At 45.7% G+C, this 26,629-nt stretch overlaps 1 protein-coding gene across 2 annotated transcripts in view; it reads right to left on the bottom strand.

Moving 5' to 3' along the window:
• LOC126467915 (synaptic vesicular amine transporter) overlaps positions 1-26,629 on the bottom strand; it is an 805,596-nt gene that overhangs the window by 25,580 nt on the left and 753,387 nt on the right. For both annotated transcript variants that reach the window (XM_050096506.1, XM_050096505.1), the window contains exons 8-12: positions 26,028-26,129; positions 19,806-19,980; positions 18,788-18,839; positions 13,972-14,155; positions 8,765-8,898 (exon numbers count right to left, since the gene is read on the bottom strand). In XM_050096506.1, the coding sequence (XP_049952463.1) occupies positions 8,765-8,898; positions 13,972-14,155; positions 18,788-18,839; positions 19,806-19,980; positions 26,028-26,129 (647 nt within the window). The remainder of the gene's footprint in view (positions 1-8,764; positions 8,899-13,971; positions 14,156-18,787; positions 18,840-19,805; positions 19,981-26,027; positions 26,130-26,629) is intronic.

Genomic DNA, 26,629 nt, shown 5'->3' with positions numbered 1-26,629 from the left:
GCTGTGGATCTTCTGAGTTTCCTCCATAAGTCATGCCGGGCGACAGTCACGGTATTCTCATTTCTTTAACCATCGACCTGTGTCTGGTGTGAGTAACTCTATCGTCTGCAGCGAGGTATTGACAACGGAACAGTAAATCTTTGGAAAAAAGAAATTAATGGTCAGTTCTTACAGCACACGGAGGCAGAAGTAAATTAAATAAATGAATCGCAAGAATTTAATTACCTTAAAGGGACTGAACAGGATGGTTCAACTGCCACAACCTATGGGCTCTAGGCAATTTGCAGTGCTTTCGAAAACCAAGTGAGCTTAACATATTCTCTCACTCACTACATGCGAACTATTAGTTTTACAGGAAACATTAAACAGAGCTTTTAGTAGGAAATTTAATTCGGTTAAATTTTGTGCTGGAATACGTTTTTGCTAGTGGCTGTAGGTTTCAAATTATTAAAGAAAGGCGTCCAAAATTAACCCTCAAACGCGATTTTCGGGAATAGCTCGATAAACATGGCCTCCAACGAAAACGTATCCCGGTACAGAATTTGCTTGGTCCCTTAAGAACTCACAAACACACACAAAGAATTTAACTACATTAAATTTCCTACGAAAAGATCTTGTTAAGTTTTTATGTAGCCCATAGTTTGCACATAATGGGTGACAGAATATGAAAGTCTCGCACATGTTTTTGAAGGTGTTGTGGGTTGTATAAAACCCACAGGTAGGGGTAGCTGAATCACCTTGTATATAAGGCATCCCTAGTTTTATTTATTTAGTATTTGATGCTCATGAACAATCAACAAGCACGTTAACAATTTCAGACAAAGGAATTATTAACAATCAGTTAAACAAACAAAAGAAATCAAAGATTAATGGCCAAGATTTCCAGCCACATAACTGCCGTAGTGCCAGCTTGATCCATTTTTTCCAGGCATCCGGCAAAGCACGTAAGGGGCAATCCTTCTCGAGATGTGGCACCGTCTGCTACAGTGACAGATTGGAGCGTTCCACCATCCTCAACTGCAGAGAGTAGCAGTTGTTCTGTCTGATTCGGTTCAGGAAGTGCGAGGAAGACTGAAGCCCAATGTTTTTATAGTTGGGTTCTCGACTCACAACAATTCTTGATTGGATCAGACAGCCACAAGAGAGAACGCAATGGCTAATAGGCTCATGGTCGTTTCCCCGCATAGTTAACATAATTTCTATCTGTCTATAGAGCCATTTTGGATAATACAGTGAATGAGAAGAGACTAATTCTTCTTGTCCCCAATCGAGCGAGAACTTACTGCCTTCTTACGTCAGGTGGAGCGATGTTACTTACTACTGGGACACCCTACGCAGAAGTAGGCAGAAGGGTATCAGATACACAGCGTGCAGACTGTCTACACTGAACACACATACGCTCGTTTGGCTACTACGACTATTACGCTATTCAGATGAACTATGTTCAAATTTTATTTAATCGTATGGCTAGGGTCCCCCGTCGGGCAGGCCGTTCGCCGGGTGCCGGTGTTTCAAGTTGACGTCACTTCAACGACCCGCAGTCGATGAGGATGATAGGATGACGATGAGAACAGCACAACACCCAGTTCCTGGGCGGAGAAAATTCCCCGACCCAGCCAGGAATCTAAACCCGGGCCCAGATGATTGACAATCCGTCACGCTGACCATTCAGCTACCGGGGGCGGACCATGTTCAGATGATGAACAGATTAAAGACCAAGTGCTGCTGTTCTCTGAGTATTTATGTCGTCTTCCAACTAAGTGCCAATTAGCTCTTGCAATAAATTATTGTGGCTCTTCACTTTTGGAAATATTGGCACTGGTACTTAAGTGACCCATGCAAAGTAAAGCCGGGGTACTTTGGTTTGCTGCTGCATTGTAATATACTGTCTACTAACACGGCCAGCGGACAGTACCATGCGAATTCTTTGTTCAGGTGGAACGCTGTAACTTCTGTCTCCAGTGAGTTTGGTTTTAATTTCTACCTCCTGAAATTCTCGCGACACACTCGCAGATCTTCTTTATTAGACTTCTGAGAGACTGTTCCGTTGGACCACTAGGCATATCCACAAAAAAAGACGATGCACCACTGAGGAATTATACGAATGGGACGAAAATCGGAAGATGTGATGTATACATACAGAAAAAGAAATAATAAAAATATCAAAAAATAGGATGATTTATTCAAGAGGAACAGCTTCATAAAATGAGGAAGTCTACTGAGCCGCGCACGGCTCGTGTTTTTGTCACCTTTTATTACTGTACTGCCACCTCGTTTTCTTATTCCATTTACTGGTGTCACTAACTTCCTGCCTTACTTGCCCGTGAGCGGCAGCAGCACCGCGTATCGATAAGTGCACTATCGTACCATCTTCGGAGCGACCGATAGTATTTCCGGGTCGTCCTGTGTCTGACTTGGAGACGGACGAGTTGTGCAGTCAGGACGCAGCAGCAGTGAATTCGCGGGACGGAGAGTGCTCGCCGACCGCTGGCGACACACATGAACTGTCCGATGGAGGGAGATTGGAGCGGGACGACCGTTGGTTGGTCGTCTCATCGGCCTACGAATATTTGGTCCTTTCACCGTTTCCTGGCCTGGGCAGTTGGTCGATTGGCGTGGAGCAGCGAGGAAGTCTCCGTGGCGCGTGTCTGCCCGTGGCTTGGCGGCGTCCACGCGCGGTCCGAGTGTGAGGGGCTGTTCCGATTGCTACGAGGTCCGTTGCTCACCGATCCCAGACACGAAAGATAAGTTATCCTGTCGCTTGGTCCGTTGACTGTCTGTCGGTTGGGTTATCGTCGGATCGTGAATGGTTGGCCCGTCTGGCTGTCTCACCTAAGCGAGCGTTAGTGTTTGAATTCCAGGCCGACCCTCGAACATCTGAGCGCCCTTGGGTGTACTGTCTTTTTTTTTAAATTCGTTCTTGTTGTTTGTAGTTGTATGGCTTCTAGCCGATTTTTTAAAAAATTAAAATTGTTTTGCCCTTAATGCGTAAGATTCTTTAGGCCTTCATCCTAATGTAATTTTCAGTTGTTTTGCTCTTAAGACCTTCAGCCTAAATCTGTTTTACGTAAGACTTTTGGCATTTTAAAGGTTTTAATGTTGTTGAATTTTAAGTGTTGGCCTTTCAGCCGATTTTGAATTCAAATTGTTTGTTCTGAAAATATCAGATTCTTTGGGCCTTCAGCCTAAATAAAGAACTGTCGTAAGATAAGGTTTCCCTTTTAAATTTCTGATTATGCTTGCGTTTTAAGTTATTGACCCTCAGCCGTTTTTAAATCAAGGTGACTTTCAGCCGGTAATTAAGTCCCAAAAATTAAAATTGTGTGTTTGAAAAAAAATTTTTTTGGGCTCATGTAATGTTTGATCAAATAATAAAGTTGTATGTTCGAGTGTAACTGACAGCCACTTATTTTGGTCCCTTTCCTCAATTTAAACTACCTGTCCTGTTCTTCGGGTTAAATGGAGCGTCTCATCCACAATGCGTTGGTCCACTCCTGGCCCTCATGCAAGCACTTAATTCGGCTTGTCATTGACTGATAGAGCTGTTGAATGTCCTCCTAAGGGATATCGTTCCAAAGTCTGTCCAATTGGTGTGTTTGATAGTCAAAATCCCATGTTATTTGTAGGTCCGTGCCCATAATGCTCCTAACGTTCTCACTCCGGCGACCTTACTGGCCAAGGTAGGGTCTGGAAAACACGAAGACACGCAGTAGAAACTCTCGCCGTGTCCGTGGGGGTATTATCTTGCTGAAATGTAGACCCAGGAAGGCTTGTCATGAACGGCAGCAAAACGGAGCGTGGAACCGCGCGAGCGCTACGGTCGCAGGTTCAAATCCTCCCTCGGGCATGGATGTATGTGATGTCCTTAGGTTAGTTAGGTTTAAGTAGTTCTAAGTACTAGGGGACTGATGACCTCAGATGTTAAGTCCCATAGTGCTGAGAGCCATTTGAACAATTTGAAAACGGAGCGTAGAATGTCGTCGACGTACAGCTGTGCTGTAAGCGTGCTGCGGCTGACAGCGAAAAGGGGTCCTGCTACGAAAGGAAACGACGCCACAGACGATCACTCCTGGCTGGGTGGGGGTGGGGGGGGGGGGGGGGGAGCCATATGACGGGCGACAGTCAGGTTCGTATCCCACCGCTGTCTGGGGCTTTTACAGACACGTCTTCAGTCTGGTTATTGACTGAAGAAGCAGTGTCATCAGTGATAAGCTCCCTTTGAATTGGGCACATATTATAACCGCAGACATATCTGGAGGTGCTCTGGACAGCGGTGGGACAACAGCCTGAGGGTCGCCCACCATATGGCTGAGAACCAGGAGTGCTCATTTCATGAAGCTTGTTTTTTGAATAAATGATTCAGTTTTTCTGAAACTGTAATCATTTGTTCGTCTGTATATGTACATCGAATCTACCGATAGCCGTCCCCTTTTTATTTCTTGTCTTAGAGTGTATCATCTGCATAAAGAAATTTGCGAGACAGTTTCTGGAGGGTTATGGATATAGATGGGTTCAGAGCTGTAGGGGAGAAAACTGAATCGAGTCAAACCATTTCTCAGCTTAAGAAATTTGCTATTCATTTGTTCGGAACCGGTAGTATTGCTTTTGATGGAGTAAATAATTTTTTCAGTTCCTGTGGCACGAAGTTCCGTCATCTCCCAGAAAGATGGATATATGTACGATATAACAAACTTGCAATGCGGTGATCTCACACTGTTGTCTGTTGTCTCCTGCAGATTACGTAAACAATTGCGGACACCAGTGACTACAGCTTTTTAGAGCGCGTAACTGCGAGCACCTCCATGGAAGGCCATGATGTGGACAGTCTTTGGAACAAGTGCGAACGAACTTCCAGATTCGATCGGTCGTGAACCATCTCCAAAGGGAACACTTCTTCGGTGTGAACAAAAACTTTTTCCTGCCGATAGTGTACAGGATAAACTGAGAAGTGATCGAGCATCAACAAGAGAGGAATAATGCATAGATATCGCAGCACTTGTGAAAAATTCATCAATGAACGGGACTCGGAAAAGATCAGCGGAACTTGGTGTGTCTTGCTCAACTTTGCGCAAAAACAGGACGACTTCAAAGTACCGCTTATCGATCATCGTATGTTCGGCAGTTGTCGGACAGGGATTTGAGACGAAGGTAAGACACGTGTGTTCTACGACTAAAGGTCATTGAACAACATTTCTAAGTGTGGAGAAGTGATTTTTAGCGATGAATGTGCCATTCACCGGAGTTCCCACTCGTCTTTTGGTCAAAGGAGACCCAATATTTTGATGATGAGGTAGAGAATAACCTTCCCCATGTTATGTCATGGGCGGCTTCGATGACAGACAACTTTACAGTCCATATTTTTTTGATGGTACCGCCAACCAACTTCAGTATCTTCAGATGTTAAGGGCCTGGTTCATACCCCTATTACAAGGGCAAGGGAATACTGAGGGCCGTTGGTTTCAGAAAGATGGTGGACCTCTCATTTTGCTATTTCGCTGTGGGAATATCTGAATGAGGTTCTCACAGATGGCTGGATAGGCAGTGGATAAGACATGACAGTTCGCTCTGAGATTTTATCATCAGCATTGTTGCAGAGAAACAGTATGCAACAGTTAATGACTTAGACGATACTGTGAGGCTGGCATTCCAACGGATTCCTCCAGTGATGCTGCGAAAAATATCGCACTGAACCTGGCTCTGAATTATTTTGTATTCGTAGAACGACGGGACAGTTAAATACTCGAGTGGTATGTAGTAATGCGTATTTGTTCTGGAAGAGGTTGAATATTTAACAAGTATTTGTTTAAGGAGGTAACGGGGTTTTTCTAGTCACGCTGCACATTCTAATCCATCCATGCATTTATAATAATCTTTTTTGTGACATTTGTAAGTGAAATATTCTCGAGAAGTAATGATTCGTGTTCACCAGTGCTTAAAGTTGATTTACTATATTTAACGGATAGTCTTTAAGTGCATGTTTCTTATAGCGTTCGCTGTTTCTTGAAGCACGAGCAAGACTGAAAATAAATAGAAGTACTGTGTCTTAATGTGTCAGTGTGAATACACTGCGGAAAAATTGCAGCTATCCATCTGCTACGGTAGGCGAGACGTTCTCTGAAAAGCCTTTTGTTTATGTCTGTTCTTCTCCTTAGCTATTGTGCTGATGGCGGTTTTTAAGAAAATTACGTCCTAGATTACGTGGAAGTAGTTGTCGAACAGCGAAGGCTAGTGCAGCTTGGTACTTCCTGGTGAGACATAAAAGGGTGAAAGATATGATAAATAGTTAAAAATAAAATGAAACTTTATTAACAAAACAAACAAATATGTACAAAATACAAATAAAAAAGGAGTAATTAAAACAAAAACTGTACATAGGAACGAAGAAATTTCTATTAAAATAAAAATAACACAAAGTACTGTACAAAAACGTGATAAACAAGCAAGAGAGGCCTGTAAATAAACCAAATACGTCAATGTCTCCCCTAATACGACAGAAGTGTCTGTAACGAAGTAGTCCAAGCATTAATCTTCGATTACCGTCCAGTAACGATTTGAGTTGCTTGTGTTACGGCAGTATATACAAGAGTAACCCTCGTATTTTCTGTTTCCGTTTCATTTCAGCTTTTATCACTATTGTGTGTGTGTAGGCTTCCCGCTCAAAAGGTGTTGAACCAGCACGTGTCAAACAGCTGTAAGTAATAAATCCCCTAAATGGTGGTGCCATTTATTCGTGCTGTTAGGGAACAGGTACTCATATTTTTGATATAAACTTCTTGAGCACTACTTTTCGGACGATCCTTCGAACTTCTTTCTCCATATTATACCCCTGGTTGGCAAGAAGTATATCTTACAGAACATACTCCTCGCCATCAGGTTCAACGTATTTTTCAGAATTTTACAGTCACGCTTTCATATTGGGAGAAAATGTGGTGTAAAATAAATTTCCTGTAGCAGACTTTTAATGCTTGTGGAGACCATGAGCGCATAACGTCCTGTCGATAGGTGTTCCGATTCCCAGTTTTGATAAGAATAAAATGACCTCTGCAGGAGGTGACACCATGGAACACTGCTACTCCCTTACTTCCTGAGGTCAACTCGTCCAGACTTCCGCAGAAATATTTTGGGTGCTAACGAAGTATAGCCTTAAATAACCCACCACGAATCCTTCATGAGGAATAAAAAATAATCTTTTCACTTGCGTTTATTGAGAACTGCATGACACATTCTATTTCAAATGTTATTGTTAGCTTCGACCACAATGACAACGGTGCAGTTTGACGGCTTCACCACATTACATGAGCAGAATGATGGTCGAATGCTTTTTGATGGACCTGAATCATTTAATTAACAGATAATTTGTAAAGTGCACCGTATCTAAATTTGAGGGGTGATCGTAAGACAGACTTGTTGGTGAACGTACGAAAAACCTTTGGTTGGTACCAGCTGATGGTGCGGCCTGGGCGAAATGCAGATTCATCAAGCCATGATCTGCATATTATATCAAGGTATGTGAAACACCATTACACCTTAGCAAATACATGGTACTTGTTGTGTCTTCTGGTGAGAAAAAAAGCTATTCAAAGGGATATTGCTTTTCTCAAATTATATGCGACCGTGTGTAACCCCGGAAGGGTTTCCATATACTTTAGAGATGAAAGCATTTGTCCCTAAACAATGCACTATGTCAGTCAATGAAATTCTTCAGGGTATGTGACCGTAATTTTTGGCCACTGTTGTAAATGGCCTCCTCAGCGTGATTTTCCTAACTGTTAGGAAAGAAACCCTCGCGTGTTTCTCCTCAATGATAGGAAGGACACCTTAAGGCCGTCCATTTGCAACAGTGGGTGAAACTTCGGGGAATTTCGCACATTCACAATGCGGTAACGTACGCAGAATAATTTTATTGACTGTGACAACACACGTGGAAGCCTACGCTTACAAATTCGCTATGTCACTATCCAAAGATAATTTTCAATTTGTACGCAGAGAAGCCTAAAGTAAATTTTGTGAAATCTATGAAGTATCGGAAAAGTTCGTGCACAGAACTTTTCGGCGACTGTCATCTGTGTCCTACAGAAGAGACATCTCTCGGATATATACATCTCTGTAAGAGCGACGGCTCCTTGACATTAGTTTCAATGAGGATGTACTAACTTCATTCGAACTCCTACAGGTATCAATAACTTGAGAATAGGGGGTTAATGGACGACGGACCCTGCATTGCAGAGTGCGATAAGTTCAGAATTTTGGTCGAACGGAAAGCGTGTCCGGATGGCCGAGACGGTTCAGGGAAACGTTCTGGAGAAGCGGAGCATGATGGTTCGAGTCCCGGTCCGTCGCAAATTTTCAACCCTCGCTGTTGCATTACCATAATGCCCCGTGCTGCTGGATGTCACGAGTTTCCCCCCAATCCTTTCCCTTTCCTTCCTCATCCTCGTTTTGAGACTTCCTCGGACTACAAGAGTTTTCTTATACTGAGATGATGTACCTCTTGAGGCACAGGAGATAGTACAGGATGTTAGATGCTGTTCTATGATTTCTGACACCAGCAAATTTCAGAGATTCGACTACTAGCGGTATTACGTATTTACAATGCATTGGCTGTCAGCTGGTACTTCTTCCTCCATCTGTAACAGTACGAACGCGACCCGCCCGCTCCCTAGTCAGAATGAAGACCTGAAGAGTGTAAACACCGCACGACGCGCCTTCTTCGCGTTCAGCAGCTGGAGCGGTGGCGACGGTAGGGGACGGGACCATACGTTACCCGCTTCTCCTCCTTGGTCGGTGGGCTCTTGAGCAGGTACGTGAGCGGCGCGTACATGAAGTTCAAGATGGCGATGCCGAACAGCATCCACTCGAAGCCGATGCTCTTCACCAGCGATCCACTGAGTGCAGGGCCTGCAACACACCGCGCGCTGCATTAGCTTCATTCCTGTCGAGACTGGCAGGTTTTTGTGTGCTGTCTCTCGATCCCTAGACCACTACGTAAACTGGTATTTCAATAAATTAATAATTTAAAATACACTAGGTGTCAAATGTAATGCGATAGCGATATGCACATATGCAGATAGCGGTAGCATCGCATACACAATGTATAAAAAGGTAGTACATTGGTGGAGCTGCTAAAATGTAGATTTTCACGGCCGGAAATGTCATGTCCATTATAATTATCCGGGCTGTTATGCCGTGGTCGGTTGATGAATTCTGTGTCAATTCCCAACGTTTCGTCCCCGTCTGCGGGGGACATCTTCAAGGGGGTCTGTAGCTCGATGGAAGGTCCAATACACCCACTGGCTCGCTACTGACTGCCGCTAAATTCCGTGTCCGCGCGTTCCCGCGCCGAGGCGTGACGTCACGTGTTTTGAAAACGTCAGTGCAGGGAGTGGCAACTGGCCCTTAACATAGACAAATGTAATGTATTGCGAATAAATAGAAAGAAGGATCCTTTATTGTATGATTATATGATAGCGGAACAAACACTGGTAGCAGTTACTTCTGTAAAATATCTGGGAGTATGCGTGCGGAGCGATTTGAAGTGGAATGATCATATAAAATTAATTGTTGGTAAGGCGGGTACCAGGTTGAGGTTCATTGGGAGAGTGCTTGGAAAATGTGGTCCATCAACAAAGGAGGTGGCTTACAAAACACTCGTTCGACCTATACTTGAGTATTGCTCATCAGTGTGGGATCCGTACCAGATCGGTTTGACGGAGGAGATAGAGAAGATCCAAAGAAGAGCGGCGCGTTTCGTCACAGGGTTATTTGGTAACCGTGATAGCGTTACGGAGATGTTTAATAAACTCAAGTGGCAGACCCTGCAAGAGAGGCGCTCTGCATCGCGGTCTAGCTTGCTCGCCAGGTTTCGAGAGGGTGCGTTTCTGGATGAGGTATCGAATATATTGCTTCCCCCTACTTATACCTCCCGAGGTGATCACGAATGTAAAATTAGAGAGATTAGAGCGCGCACGGAGGCTTTCAGACAGTCGTTCTTCCCACGAACCATACGCGACTGGAACAGGAAAGGGAGGTAATGACAGTGGCACGTGAAGTGTCCTCCGCCACACACCGTTGGGTGGCTTGCGGAGTATAAATGTAGATGTAGATGTAGAAGATGGTATGGGCAGTGCTTACATGGAATGAGTTGGGTTATTGGCTGTAAATGGTTATATTCGGCTACTTGCCCATTCCCAACTATTCACGGACTTCATATTCGCAAACAGGATGGAATTTTCGTGGATGACAATGCCCCATGTCAAAGAGCCACAATTATGGCCGATAGGTATGAAGAATACTCTGGACAAATGGCTCTGAGCACTATGGGACTTAACTACTGAGGTCATCAGTCCCCTAGAACTTAGAACTACTTAAACCTAACTAACCTAAGGACATCACACACATCCATGCCCGAGGCAGGATTCGAACCTGCGACCGTAGCGGTCACGCGGTTCCAAACTGACGCGCTTAGAGCCGCACTGCCACATCGGACGGCTAATACTCCGGGCAATTCGAGCGAGTGATCTGGCCACCCGCAGAGCACGTGATGGATTCCGCCGAACAGTTACGAGACATAACACAGAGGCCAGTTCGTGCATAAAGTCTGGCACCAGCAATACTTTTGACATTGTGGACGACCATAGAGTCAGCATGGCTCAATATTTTTTCAGCGGAATTCTATCGACTTATTTAGTCCATGTCCCGTTGAGTTGCTTCGCTACGCCGTGCAAAAGGAGGTTCGACATGATATTAAGAGTTATCCCAAGACTTTTGTCACCTCAGTACACATGGACATTACACATGATTCAAGTTATTTCAGGATACCATATATCTGAGAGTACGTCATACTAACGTGATTTGCATATCGAGTACTCCCTGGTACTAAGAAGAAGTGTAAATTGCGTTTTAACATCTAATCAACAGCGATCATCACAGACAAAGCATAAGTTCGGAAAGGACAAGGATGAACGCGGAACCACCGTTGACATTTCAAAGTAATCACTGCATTAATCGATTTATGGGAGTCACAGGAAACCCACGATGGCGTGAAAAGTAATTCTTAAGAATTTTTTATGTGAAAACTCTCAAAATTTTTTAAATAAAACAAAGGTTGAAACTTCCTGATAGATTAAAACTGTTGGCCGGACCGAGACTCGAACTCGGGTCCTTTGCATTTCACGGACAAGTGCTCTACTATCTGAGGTACCCAACAACGACTCACGTCCCGTCCTCACAGCTTTATTTCTGGCAGTACCTCGTCTCCTACATCCAAACTTCACAGGAGCTCTCCTGCGAAACTTGCAGAAATAGCACAGCTGGAAGGAAGGATATTGCGGAGACAAGGCTTAGCCACAGCCTGGGGGATGTTTCCAGGATGAGATTTTCACTCTGCAGCGGAGTGTGCGCTGATATGAAACTTCCTGACAGATTAAAACTTTTTGCCGGACCGAGACTCGAACTCGGGACCTTTGCCTTTTGCGGGCAAGTGCTTGGTGAGCTACCCAAGCACGACTCACGCCCCGTCCTCACAGCTGTACTTCTGCCAGTACCTCGTCTCGTATCTTCCAAACTCCACAGGAGCTCTCCTGCGAAACTTGCAGAACTAGCTCTCCTGGAAGAAAGGATATTACCGAGTTCGAGTCTCGGTCCAGCACAAACTTTTAATCTGTCAGGAACTTTCATATCAGCCCACACTCCGCTGCAGACTGAAAATCTCATTCTGTACACAAAAGTTATTAACATTCTATATCTTTCTTCTTCATGGTTCCATATTTCCAGCTCCCTGCCACAAGTGTGCTCCGAATTCTAGGGCGTAACATGACAGTGTATAGCGTAACTACGTCGCCGCCTGAGAAACAGCGTGCTGTAATCGAGTTTCGAATTCGAAGAATTCGTCCACACAGGGAGCACTCTGTCCTTCAGCATGACAACGCCCGACGCGAGAGCTGCGACATCTGCAACAAATCCGGTGCCTGGTGTTCACCGTCATCCATCATTCTCCATAAAGTCCCGGCTTTGCCCCATCCGATTTTCATCTGATTCCAAAACTAAAAGAACAATTTCGAAGACTTCACTTTGATAGTGATGAAGAGATGCAAATTCCAGCAGCCTTGGTCGCCCATGAACAGCTATCAGCATCGGTGCATGAACCAGGATGCTGCTGCGGATGCCTATCACTGCAACGTTCGCAGAACAGTCGTTGAGGAGACACAGTTCGTAGCCCCTTAATTAATCTACGCTGTCAATAGTTCAATAATTGCACGTCTACTCGCCCGTACACTCCTCCGCGGGCGTCGTTCACCCCTGTCATCCACGGACCACGGTGCACCAATGTTTTCGATAGCATCAACCAAACTGGATGTCCACTGAGTGGCGAGATGTCGCCTTTCCAGATGGATCATGTTTTATACTCAATCAGACAGATGACTTTGGCGTGTACGCCGTGTTCGCCGTTTCTGAAATGTTTCCACCCTTGCTTCGGAAGCCAATGATCATGCTCTTCTGGACGTCAGATAAATTAACAACGACTAGGTTGTTTTGCTCATCCCCCGGGCACGTTTTATATTCCCCTCACTGCTAATGGCACCACCTGCCGTCTGTGAGAGGTTATTGCACGTTGACGTCGGATGTAGGGGGTGGTCACATTAATGTGGCTGAACCACGTAAATAGGAAGCAGAAATTACATCACTCATGTTTCGACTGCTACGTAACAGTGTTGTTGTTGTGGTATTCAGTCCAGAGACTGGTTTGATGCAGCTCTCCGTGCTACTCTATCCTGTGCAAGCTTCTTCATCTCCCAGTACCTACTGCAACCTACATCCTTCTGAATCTGTTTACTGTATTCATCTCTTGGTCTCCCTCTACGATTTTTACCCTCCACGCTGCCCTCCAATACTAAATTGGTGATCCCTTGACGCCTCAGAACATGTCCTGCCAACCGATCCATCCCTCTATTCAAGTTGTACCACAAATTTCTCTTCTCCCCAATTCTATTCAATACCTCCTCATTAGTTATGTGGTCTACCCACCTAATCCTCAGCATTCTTCTGTAGCACCACATTTCAAAAGCTTCTATTCTCTTCTTGTCCAAACTATTTATCATCCATGTTTCACTTCCATACATGGCTAAATTGCATACAAATACTTTCAGAAACGGCTTCCTGACACTTAAATCTTTACTCGATGTTAACAAATTTCTCTTCTTCAGAAATGCTTTCCTTGCAATTACCAGTCTACATTTTATATCCTCTCTACTTCGACCATCATCAGTTATCTTGCTCCCCAAATAGCAAAACTCCTTTACTACTTTAAGTGTCTCATTTCCTAATCTAATTCCCTCAGAATCCCCTGACTTAATTCGACTACATTCCATTATCCTCGTTTTGCTTTTGTTGATGTTCATCTCATATCCTCCTTTCAAGACACTGTCCATTCCATTCAACTGCTCTTTAAAGTCCTTTGCTGTCTCTGACAGAGTTACAATGTCATCGGTGAACCTCAAAGTTTTTATTTCTTCTCCTTGGATTTTAATACCTACTCCAAATTTTTCTTTTGTTTCCTTCACTGCTTGCTCAATATACTGATTGAACAACATCGGGGAGAGGCTACAACCCTGTCTCACTCCCTTCCCAACCACTGCTTCCCTTTCATGTCCCTCGACTCTTATAACTGCCATCTAGTTTCTGTACAAATTGTAAATAGCCTTTCTCTCCCTGTATTTTACCCCTGCCACCTTCAGAATTTGAAAGAGAGTATTTCAGTCAACATTAGAAAAAGCTTTCTCCAAGTCTACAAATGCTAGAAACGTAGGTTTGCGTTTCCTTAAAAGGCAAGTAACAGTGTACGAAGAGGCGAATACAGGAACCCCTTACTCTAGTATTGGGTAAAATATTCCTCATATTTACGTGTCGAACACTACAGGCTAGGAAGTCACCGGTGTCACTCTGCGTCGTGCGTTGCATATCCGCGCTACTCACCAATAGCGAAACCAAGACAGAAGGCGACGTCACCGATGGCGTAGACGCTGCCATAGACGGCGGTGTGGCGGATGTCCACGAGGTAGCCGAGCTCTGGCATCATGGAGCTGTCCACCATGCCGATGGCGAATCCCAGCCCAGCGTTCGGCACGATCAGGTGGTTGATGTTGCGCGCCAGAGGGATCTGCAACCCCGTAGCACGAAGTTGTCTTGAACTGATGTCATGTCTAACAACAGACTTCCAACCAGCCTGAATTTATGTAAGAGGATATTAGAAGAGGAACATTACACAGTCAAACAACCTAGGAAATTTTATCTCAAAAGTCCAAAATTGTCGCTATCCATGTAGTATTCTGTACATAGTACCGATTTCAAATGTAGGGGCTTTTGGAGCCACTATATCTGTTGACGCAGTTTCACGAGAAAACAGTCCGCCCTGATAGCTGAATGGTCAGCGTGACGGACTGCCATCCTAAGGGGCCCGGGTTCGATTCCTGGCTGATTCGGAAATTTCTTCGCTCAGGGACTGGGTGTTGTGGCGCGCAGGTCGCCAAATGTGGCGTCGAATGTAATAAGAGCTGCACCAAGGCGGCCGGACCTGCCCCGTAAGGGGCCTCTCGGCCAATGACGCCAAACGCTGATTTCCATTTCCAAGAGAAAACAGCTTGACACAATAATATAAGAAAAATTTAAATTTTCGGAAGAAGAGAGTATAATGTACCCCTCCATAGATATCCACTAGTATATCTGGCAACCTATCTCCATAGTAGTAACCTCCTGTTATGAACAATCCGTCAGCCGTTTTCCTTTGAAGTCGCTACATCAGATAGTCTCTTACCACTTACTGCACGCTGACGCTGTCTGCTTCATAGCTCTCCAGCCTGGCGATAGAGGGTGTTTCAACGTAAACTCTAAGAAAGAAAGAGAGAGAAAAAAAAAACATAAGACGCGCCAGGAAGGAATTATCCGAATGCGAAGGAAATAGGAAGATGTCATGTACATTTAGAGACGAACAATGATGACAGTTTCAGAATAACCACATTATTCGTTGAAGAGAAAGAGCTTCACAAATTGAGCAAGTCAATAATTCGTTGGTCCACCTCTCGCCCTTAAGCAAGCAGTCAGTTATTCGGCTTGGCATTGATTGACAGTTACGAGATGTCCTTCTGAGGGATATCGTGCCAAATTATGTCCAACTGGCATGTTATGCCGTCAAAATGCCGAGATGGTTGGGGGACCTGCCCATAATCCTCCAAATGTTCTCAATTGGAGAGAGATCCAGCGACATTGCCGACCAAGGTAGGCTCGGAAAGCTCGAAGACAAGCAGTAAAATTTCTCGCGGGCAGGCATTATTTTGCTGAAATATAAGCCCTTGATGGCTTGCCATATCATCGGCCTACCGCTGTGCTGTGGTGCCGTGGATGACAGTCGAAAGTGTCCTCCTATGAAAAGAAATGGCAGCCCGGACCCCCACTGGCGGTTCTCTCGCCGCATGGCTGTCAACGGTCAGACTGGTACCCTACTGCTATCTGGGGTGTCTCCAAACACGTCTTCGGTCTGGAATCTTGTTGATTAGAGTTGAATCGTCTTCAGTGATGGGTTCCGCTTCAAACTGAGCCCCAATAATCAGCGAAGGCGTCTTCGGAGACGGTGGGACAGCGATGGGAAACCAACTTGCCTGTCACCCGGCGTATGGTCCGACTGCCAGGAGTGATGTTCTGGGGCGACATTTCTTTTCATAGGAGAATCCCTTTTGTTGTCATCCGCAGTACCCTTACAGCACAGCGGTCCGTCGACGATATTGTACGCCCCGTTTTCTTGCTCTTCATGGCAAGCCATCCAGGGCTTACATTTTAGCAAGAAAATGCCGGCCTCCGCACGGCGAGTGTTTCTACAGCCTGTCTTCTTGCTTGCCAATCTCTGCATTGGCCAGAAATGCCGCTGAATGCCTTCCGAACTGAGAACGTTAGGATCATTACGGGTCCATCCCTCCAACCAACTCGGAATTTTGACGATCCAACAAGCAAATTGGGCGGAATCCTTCAGGAGGACATCTAAGAAGTCTGTCAACCAGTGCCAAAACGAATAACTCCTCGCATAAAGGCCAGATGTGGACCAATGCGTTACTCACTTGCAAAATTTGTGAAGAAAAAAATGAAATGGGCTTATAGCATTGTTGGCCGGGAGGCCCCATGCGGGGGAGTTCGGCCGCCGTATCGCAAGTCCCTATAAGTTGACGCCACTTCGGCGTGATGAAAATGATGATGAAGGACACACAAAACCCAGTCCCCAGCCGGGAATCGAACCCGGGACCCCTGCGTGATAGGCGGAAACGCTACCGCTACGCTACGGAGGCGGCCGTTTGTGAAGAAATCATCGATTTGGGAAGAACTGGATGATTTGTGAAGAAATAATCCAGTTCCTCCGAAATTATAATCATCTGTTTGTCTGGTTCAAAACGGCTCTGAGCACTATGGGACTTAACTGCTGAGGTCATCAGTCTCCTAGAACTTAGAACGACTTAAACCTAACTAACCTAAAGACATCACACACATCCATGCCCGAGGCAGGATTCGAACCTGCGACCGTAGCGGTCGCGCGGCTCCAGACTGAAGCGCCTAGAACCGCTCGGCCACTTCGGCCGGCTCTGTTTGTCTCTACATGTACATCAGATCTGCTGATTTACGCCCCTATCGGATAATTCGTCCATGGCACGTATTTTTTTTCCTGAACTTATATAAAACAAGTGGAGGTGATAGATCACGTCACGGGGAATATTTCCAATGACGTCCTTTTGCACTGAATACCTCCAGAGACGCTGCGTATGCCCTTTATGTTGCCCATAAGTCTGTCATTTGTTTCGTGTGAAAGGAGGTAGGCCCAGCGAAATTAAGCTTCTTAATTCGCTTCTAAAATACCTTTCTCCGCTTAGTTGCTCTCATTCTTAAGGTTTTCTTGTTGAAAATCACTTTATAATTTTATTGGGCTACGTAGTATGCTGCACACCATGCTAATTCTGTGACAATTCGTCGTCTCACGGCCGGGGAATAATAAGGGACCCCTAGCGTTGTCGGGAAGCGTCAGCAAACATGTTATCTGTAACAACAGTCGTTCTCCATGGCATGATCGATGCAATAACTTAGAAACATACTTTACAAGAAAATTCAAGAGAAAGTGGCATTAATTGGAATGCTGGTAAACTATAATAAACGGGAACGTACACCGTTTTTAAACCACCACATTTATTCAAAAATGGTTCAAATGGCTCTGAGCACTATGGGACTTAACATCTGTGGTCATCAGTCCCCTAGAACTACTTAAACCTAACTAACCTAAGGACATCACACACATCCATGCCCGAGGCAGGATTCGAACCTGCGACCGTAGCGGCCGCGCGGTTCCAGACTGTAGCGTCTTTAACCGCTTGGCCACCACGGCCGGCCGTTGACTGAAAAAGTAAGAAATGACGACGTTCTCCGCAGAGTCGGCGAGGAAAGGAACATATGGAAAAACACTGACAAGAAATACTAGAGGGAGCTATAGAGAGTAAAAAATGTGGAGGAAGACAGAGATTGGACTACCTGCAGCAAATAATTGAGGATCTTGGTTGCAAGTGCTACTCTGAGACGAAAGGCTTGGCACAGGAGAGGAATTCGTTGCGGGCTGCATCACACCAGTCAGAAGAAAAAAAAACTAATGACAATTTTGATTAGTTTATAAATAATCTAATTACTGCTTTCACGTCATTACTTTCGTCTCTCTTCGGTTACAATCCGTCTATAATTTTCTTCCATTAGACTGTTCTTTCCCTTCAATAAGTCCTTTAATTCCTTTCTTTCACTGAGGACAGCAGTGTGAACAGAAAATCGTGTCATTGATATCCTTTCACTTTGCATATTAACCCCAGTCCCGAAGCTTTATGTTATTTGCATCATTGCTTCTTCGATGCATATATCGAGCATTAAGGGCGAAAGACTACCTGTATTTAATCCTTTTTAACCAGAGCACAGATTTTTCAATAATTTGGACAGTTACATCGTGGTTTCCAATGAGCTCTGTCGTCGTATGGAAAGTAACTGGTATTCGTACCTCCTACAAAAGCACTTTAGGTGACCACGTCAATTCAATTACAATTACACTGTTTCCAGACGGAGACAGAATCTTTCAAGATAATACAGTTGTAAATTGCCAAGATTGTTTTGATCAGGATGTCGATGACCTAATACATTTTCTTTGTCTCTCTCATGGATTTATGTGTATCGATTCGCAGGAGACTGTACATGGTGCCCCAATGCTTTATCAAGTAACGGATCTCACTATTTTGTACCTACACATCTTGTCTTATATATACTGGTGAATATGTCGGAAACATAATTAAATAGCAGACTGTTTCTGTTTAGCGTAATAATGACTATAACTCAATTTGGACATAGTCCTCTGAAGGAGGGACCCTTTCATTTGCGAGAATATCCACTAGCGAGTCGTGCGTATGGCACACCGCTCACCGTGTACGTTACACTGTTGCCATGTTTTAACAAGATGACTTTCTTTTATTAAATCCAATTGATATTGTGTTGTTGGAATAATTATAATTTACTATGTAAATTATTCTCTTAGCTCTTACAACTATTACAGACGTGCTACGACTCTGATCGTAGCTACGACGATGTTACATTGAAAGTCGTATGATATTGATCGAAGTATAACGAATATGCTTTTAATAACATGGTGAGCTCAGTTATTACTGCTCAGTTAGGATAGTTAATTACTGTAATTACATATGTTTCTAAGATCACACTGTAGTGGGGTACTTACACACATTAAGCAGATTCCAATTATAATCAGTCCAAGCATCGAGGCTAGCCATCTGAAAACACAACGAACATTCACTTCAGAAGGAGAACAGATGATATCACATAATTAGATTCATTATAAGTTCTAACTCACCAAAAGGCTACATTTGTGAGTCAAGACGCAGTTTGGTGACAATTCTCATGAACACAACAGCGCAATAGTATATTCTACAGTTTTCTCCACCTGTGTACTTTTATGCTGACGGACACCCGAACAGAAGTTCGTCATTATTCAACCGTTTATAGTCACGAATTATAACATAAATGCACCTGATAAGTATCTCCGTGTAAAGGCTGATGTCTTGTTATAGTTTCATTTGTCACCCTAGCGGAATAAATAAGTAATTTTATATGTCTTTCATTCTTCTGTACAAAGCTGCAACTTATACTGCCTATATGTAACAAAAATTTAACAATTTTCTTTCGCAAATATTAGCTTCACTCTGTCATTCCATATTTTAGTTTTCACTAGCAGTGACTTAAATATTATGCAGTTAAGATATTAATTTGAAAAGTTGCGCTGTGGCGAAAATACTGAAACTGATGTATCATACAAGGAAAACACAGCATGTTAAAAAGACTAGGTGAAGAAGCTCTTGGAATTCGGTGCTCTAGGAAAAGGTTACATGTATTATTAACACAAAGTATGAAATGGTAAGTGTGTGTAAAAAATAGACGAGGAATGAAGTGTGTGGGAAACTTTTACCAGGAGACAGAACAGATTACTGGGACATCTAATAGGCTTCCAGGAACATGGCTGGAAAGAGTGGTAGAGGGGACAAATTGTAGGGTCACAAAAAGACTATATACACGAAAATAGATTCGATTAAATGTTGTGTGTAACAGTTACATAGAGATGAATGTATTATCCTGAGGCAAAATCAGCTGGAGGATGAAATCAAACTAGTGCAATGACTGAGTAGCTCTGAGAAACAGAGCAGTGGTAGGAAGTTGAGCGGCGGGTGTGGCTGGACACTGACCGTCCCATGCGGTGTCCGAGCGGTCCAAAGAGGTTGGTGCCCACCAGGTAGGAGACAGACGCTGGCAGGAAGGTGACGCCCTGCTTCCAGCGGCCGGCCCCCATCGTGTCCATCATCCAGATCGGCAGCGACGGTTCCAGCATTGCGATACCCATGTTGGCGAACGTAATGGCTCCTGCCACAACCAAGTACAGCCTCATCAGGTGGCTGTCACCTACAATCTCTGCATTATTACTTGACAAGTGACGGTCTTTACAACTAAAGACATATTTCAAACTTACACTACTGGTCATTAAAATCGCTACACCACGAAGATGACGTGCTACAGACGCGAAATTTAACCGACTGGAAGAAGATGCTATGATATGCAAATGATTAGCTTTTCAGAGCATTCATACAAGCTTGGCGCCGGTGGCGACACCTACAGTGAGCTGACATGAGGAAAGTTTCCAACCGATTTCTCATACACAAACAGCAGTTGACCGGCGTTGCCTGGTGAAACGTTGTTGTGATGCCTCGTGTAAGAAGGAGAAATGCGTACCATCACGTTTCCGACTTTGATAAATGTCGGATTGTAGCCTATCGCGATTGCGGTTTACCGTATCGCGACATTGCTGCTCGCGTTGGTCGAGATCCAATGACTGTTAGCAGAATATGGAATCGGTGCGCTCAGGAGGGTAATACGGAACGCCGTGCTGGATCCCAACGACTCGTATGACTAGCAGTCGAGATGACAGGCATCTTATCCGCATGGCTGTAACGGATCGTGCAGCCACGTCTCGATCCCTGAGTCAACAGATGGGGACGTTTGCAAGACAACAACTATCTGCACGAACAGTTTGACGACGTTTGCTGCAGCGTGGACTATCAGCTCGGATACCACGGCTGCGGTTACCCTTAACGCTGCATCACAGACAGGAGCGCCTGCGATGGTGTGCTGAACGACGAACCTCTATGCACGAATGGCAAAACGTCATTTTTTCGGATGAATCCAGGTTCTGTTTACAGTATCATGATGGTCGCATCCGTGTTTGGCGACATCGCGATGGACGCACATTGGAAGCGTGTATTTGCCATCGCCATACTGGCGTATCACCCGGCGTGATGGTATGGCGTGCCATTGGTTACACGTCTCGGTCACCTCTTGTTCGCATTGACGGCACTTTGAACAGTGGACGTTACATTTAAGATGTGTTACGACCCGTGGCTCTACCCTTCATTCGATCCCTGCGAAACCCTACATTTCAGCAGGATAATGCACGACCGCATGTTGCATGTCCTGTGCGGGCCTTTCTGGATACAGCAAATGTTCGACTGCTGCCCTGGCCAGCACACTCTCCAGATCTATCACCAATTGAAAACGTCTGGTCAATGGTGACCGAGCAACTGGCTCGTCACAATATGGCAGTCACTACTCTTGATGAACTGTAGTATCGCGTTGAAGCTGAATGGGCAGCTGTACCTGTACATGCCATCCAAGCTCTGTTTGGCTCAATGCCTAGGCGTATCAAGGCCTTTATTACAGCCAGAGGTGGTTGTTCTGGGTACTGATTTCTCAGGATCTATGCACCAAAATTGCGTGAAAATGTAATCACATGTCAGTTCTAGTATAATATATTTGTCCAATGAATACCCCTTTATCATCTGCATTTCTTCTTGGTGTAGCAATTTTAAGTGCCAGTAGTGTATTTTTGCGGCTCACAGTGACATCAATGATTGGTCTTTACTTTCTGGTTTAGAACAGCTATCGTATTCCTCGGTCTTGATGATATTTCTTCATTGTGCACTAATAGGAAGAGCTACACTTTCAGTCCCCTGCATAATCTCACAGTAAAATTGCTCGTGAATGGACGGCGATGTAAGGACAGCATGGTGGGACACTGAGAAAAAAATTATGACTTTGGCAGAACGCACTCTCATCCTGCACATTCTGAGGTATCAATTGAACTCCAGAACATGTAGTGGATGTTGACTAGTTTATAGTCTCACTCACAGCCATTAGTCACCAATTCTCAAAATTACATTTCCGTTCCCCTCTATTGTCCTAGCAACTGGAAACGCCACATCTTATTAGGGTACAAAAGCTTCCAATAGCGTTGTACCTTCAGTTTAAGAATTCTGTACCTCAACTGGGAAAAATGGAACCCTCATATAATTATTATGTTGTCTGCCTGCCTGTCCGGCTGTTAAAAGCCGTTTTTCTCAGGAACGGTTGAGGTATGAAGTGTCAATTTACATCAAGTACTAAGGCTGATGGCCCCTTGGCGGTGTACGGAACGTAAGCGTGTAAGGCAATGCAATCGAAAGATATGGTAATTTGAGTCACATATTTTAACACTGTGATTATTCAATTTCTCCATGCGTATTTTATGACGAAATAAACCTCGGGTGAACAGCCTGGTATGAGTGTGCATAGGACACAATATTTCGGCAATCGACCACGTTGCCATCATCAGGTGCGCTGATGTACTGGCCGGCGGTGGGCCGGCGCCAGGTATATATAGGACAATTCCCCTGCCGCTCCTCCCTCAGGCGCTTCCTATGAGTCGGTACGGTCCGCGCCCCGCGCGTGGTCCAGGTACAGCGTCCGTTCTCCCGCCGTCTGGGCGCTGCGTCCTAGGTCCTCTCCTTCAGGAGGGTCTGCCGGCACGGCTCTCGTAATTCATCCCTCCTCCCCCGAAGTCGGTACACTCTGGGAAATATCCTTTTTCTTCTTAATCTGGGTTACCGCGGGTTCCCACGCCTTGCTAAGGATGTAACCGCTGTCACGATTTAGTTGTGGTTCCCTTACTCTGATTTCTATGGCTTCTTTGATGACACAGTCCCAGTATTTGGAAGCCTGTGTCAGGACTTTGGTTTGGTCATAATTCATGCTGTGGAGTTCCACAGAGCAATTCAGACGCGTGTTGCCAGATTTGTTACTGGTAGGTTCGATGAAAAGGAGAGTATTACGGAAATCCTTCGAGAACTAAAAAATTAATAACTGGGAGAAGACGACACTCTTATCCGCGAAACTCTACTGAGAAAAATTTAGAGAATCGGCAGTTACGGTTGCCTGCAGCACGATGCTATTTCCGCCAACATAAATTTCCCTTAAGGACCGCAAAGGCAAGGATAAGGGAAATTTGGTTTCGTATGGAGGCATGTAAATAGCTGCTTTTCACTCACAATATTTGCGAGTGGAACAGGGAAGGGAATAACAGCTATAGGTGCAAGGTATCCTCTGCCAAGCCCCTTACGGTGGCTCGTCAAGTATCTATCTAGATACAGATGTAGAAACGATGTTTTATGCTAACTGGAGCAGCAGAGCAGTAAGTATGAACAAAACCGGCACTGTTAGGTTCACCAAATCACATTCACTTAACGGACAAACAGCCGCGTGCTATATACACTCCTGGATATTGAAATAAGAACACCGTGAATTCATTGTCCCAGGAAGGGGAAACTTTATTGACACATTCCTGGGATCAGATACATCACATGATCACACTGACAGAACCACAGGCACATAGACACAGGCAACAGAGCATGCACAATGTCGGCACTAGTACAGCGTATATCCACCTTTCGCAGCAATGCAGGCTGCTATTCTCCCATGGAGACGATCGTAGAGATGCTGGATGTAGTCCTGTGGAACGGCTTGCCATGCCATTTCCACCTGGCGCCTCAGTTGGACCAGCGTTGGTGCTGGACGTGCAGACCGCGTGAGACGACGCTTCATCCAGTCCCAAACATGCTCAATGGGGGACAGGGTAGTTGACTTACACCTTCTAGAGCACGTTGGGTGGCACGGGATACATGCGGACGTGCATTGTCCTGTTGGAACAGCAAGTTCCCTTGCCGATCTAGGAATGGTAGAACGATGAGTTCGATGACGGTTTGGATGTACCGTGCACTATTCAGTGTCCCCTCGACGATCACCAGTGGTGTACGGCCAGTGTAGGAGATCGCTCCCCACACCATGATGCCGGGTGTTGGCCCTGTGTGCCTCGGTCGTATGCAGTCCTGATTGTGGCGCTCACCTGCACGGCGCCAAACACGAATACGACCATCATTGGCACCAAGGCAGAAGCGACTCTCATCGCTGAAGACGACACGTCTCCATTCGTCCCTCCATTCACGCCTGTCGCGACACCACTGGAGGCGGGCTGCACGATGTTGGGGCGTGAGCGGAAGACGGCCTAAGGGTGTGCGGGACCGTAGCCCAGCTTCATGGAGACGGTTGCGAATGGTCCTCGCCGATACCCCAGGAGCAACAGTGTCTCTAATTTGCTGGGAAGTGGCGGTGCGGTCCCCTACGGCACTGCGTAGGATCCTACGGTCTTGGCGTGCATCCGTGCGTCGCTGCGGTCCGGTCCCTGGTCGACGGGCACGTGCACCTTCCGCCGACCACTGGCGACAACATCGATGTACTGTGGAGACCTCACGCCCCACGTGTTGAGCAATTCGGCGGTACGTCCACCCGGTTGCGAATGGTCCTCGCCGATACCCCAGGAGCAACAGTGTCCCTAATTTGCTGGGAAGTGGCGGTGCGGTCCCCTACGGCACTGCGTAGGATCCTACGGTCTTGGCGTGCATCCGTGCGTCGCTGCGGTCCGGTCCCTGGTCGACGGGCACGTGCACCTTCCGCCGACCACTGGCGACAACATCGATGTACTGTGGAGACCTCACGCCCCACGTGTTGAGCAATTCGGCGGTACGTCCACCCGGTTGCGAATGGTCCTCGCCGATACCCCGGGAGCAACAGTGTCCCTAATTTGCTGGGAAGTGGCGGTTCGGTCCGCTACGGCACTGCGTAGGATCCTACGGTCTTGGCGTGCATCCGTGCGTCGCTGCGGTCCGGTCCCTGGTCGACGGGCACGTGCACCTTCCGCCGACCACTGGCGACAACATCGATGTACTGTGCAGACCTCACGCCCCACGTGTTGAGCAATTCGGCGGTACGTCCACCCGGCCTCCCGCATGCCCACTATACGCCCTCGCTCAAAGTCCGTCAACTGCACATACGGTTCACGTCCACGCTGTCGCGGCATGCTACCAGTGTTAAAGACTGCGATGGAGCTCCGTATGCCACGTCAAACTGGCTGACACTGACGGCGGCGGTGCACAAATGCTGCGCAGCTAGCGCCATTCGACGGCCAACACCGCGGTTCCTGGTGTGACCGCTGTGCCGTGCGTGTGATCATTGCTTGTACAGCCCTCTCGCAGTGTCCGGAGCAAGTATGGTGGGTCTGACACACCGGTGTCAATGTGTTCTTTATTCCCTTTCCAGGAGTGTATATACGAAGACAGTAACTTGTTCTCGAAAGAGCAGTTACTGTTGATGACCGTGCAACTTTTCCCTGGAATAAATGATGACTAACTGACAACCTCAGCTGCCGACAGGTGTTGTTGATATACCTCGATGTGGATAGCTGAAAATGTGTGCCGCGACCGGGACTCGAACCCGGGATCTCCTGCTTACATGGCAGACGCTCTATCCATCTGAGCCACCGAGGACACAGATGAATAGCGCGACTGCAGGGACTTATCCCTTGCACGCTTCCCGTGAGACTCACATTCCCAACTGTCCACAATTCTACATACGTATTGTACCTTATAGACATTTGCCCACCCACTGTCTTCGTATACATAGTTAAAGGCTACCCAGCCATTGACCTTCGTCTGTGCAAATGCGCACAGGTTGCCCAAACTCTTACGGGAATCGCCAAAGTGTGCGCGAGTAATGAGTGGGTGGGCAAATGTCTATAAGGTACAATACATTTGTAGAATTGTGGACAGTTGGGAATGTGAGTCTCATGGGAAGCGTGCAAAGGATAACTCCCTGCAGTCGCGCTATTCATCTGTTTCCGCGGTGGCTCAGATAGATAGAGCGTCTGCCATGTAAGCAGGAGATTCCGGGTTCGAGTCCCGGTCGGGGCACACATTTTCAGCTGTCCACATCGAGATATATCAACAACACCCGTCGGCAGCTGAGGTTGTCAGTTAGTCATCATTTAATCCGCATGCTAGTTGCTGATTGGCTGTCGTTTTGAGGCCATAAAACCACAACGGTAAATTTTGGTTGTTTTGAAAGTTTTGTTGGATTAGAAATCCCCTACTCTGTTGTGACCTTATTATCAGACTCTTTTCTCCATCCTTTTCAGAAAAAGAAAAAAAACTATATGGAAGGGAACAGAGAAATATATAATGTGGATAAAAATTGCAGCATGTTGTGCTCACCTGCAGCGACGATGATGTACGGGTCCATGACGAGTGCCTTGAGGGATGGAGGGTCGGAATCCTGGCGCACCACACCCGGTTGAAGCATCAGCAACTGCAGCACTGCCGGCATAGACGTGTTTCATATTTCTCAGTCTTGTGTAATAGCTTCACAAGTACAACAAATTGCAGGTCCACATTCCACATGCTTACTGGTACGTCAGAGTACCAGGAAAGAAATATGAATACGCACTCCGCTTCTTTCTCATGTAACTTTGCACCTACGTTAAGGGACTGACGTCATGTCCTGAAAGTAGTACAGCTGCATAGTTTTTTATAGGTTGCTGAATTTTCCCCTCTTCAGTGGAGCCCGAAGAGTTGTCGGACAAAGTCTTAGATTGCAAGGCACATACCTTCGTATAAAACAATGCTATCCGAAAACCTTCGTTGCAGTCTGGTTTACAACCCAAACACAACCGAAGAGGGGAAAATTCAGAAGTATTGGTTCTTTACAAGGGGCGATCACAATGATTTAGCGAACACCTCAAAAAACAAAAAAAAGATCAAGCATGGGCCATGAAACATGAACTGCGCATATTCACTCTTTAATGTGATACGTTCTT

The sequence above is a fragment of the Schistocerca serialis genome, chromosome 1, assembly GCF_023864345.2.
Source record: "Schistocerca serialis cubense isolate TAMUIC-IGC-003099 chromosome 1, iqSchSeri2.2, whole genome shotgun sequence".
NCBI classification, from domain to species: domain Eukaryota; kingdom Metazoa; phylum Arthropoda; class Insecta; order Orthoptera; family Acrididae; genus Schistocerca; species Schistocerca serialis.
The sequence above is the reverse complement of the archived record's forward strand: the minus strand, read 5'-3'. Positions and strand labels throughout refer to the sequence as shown.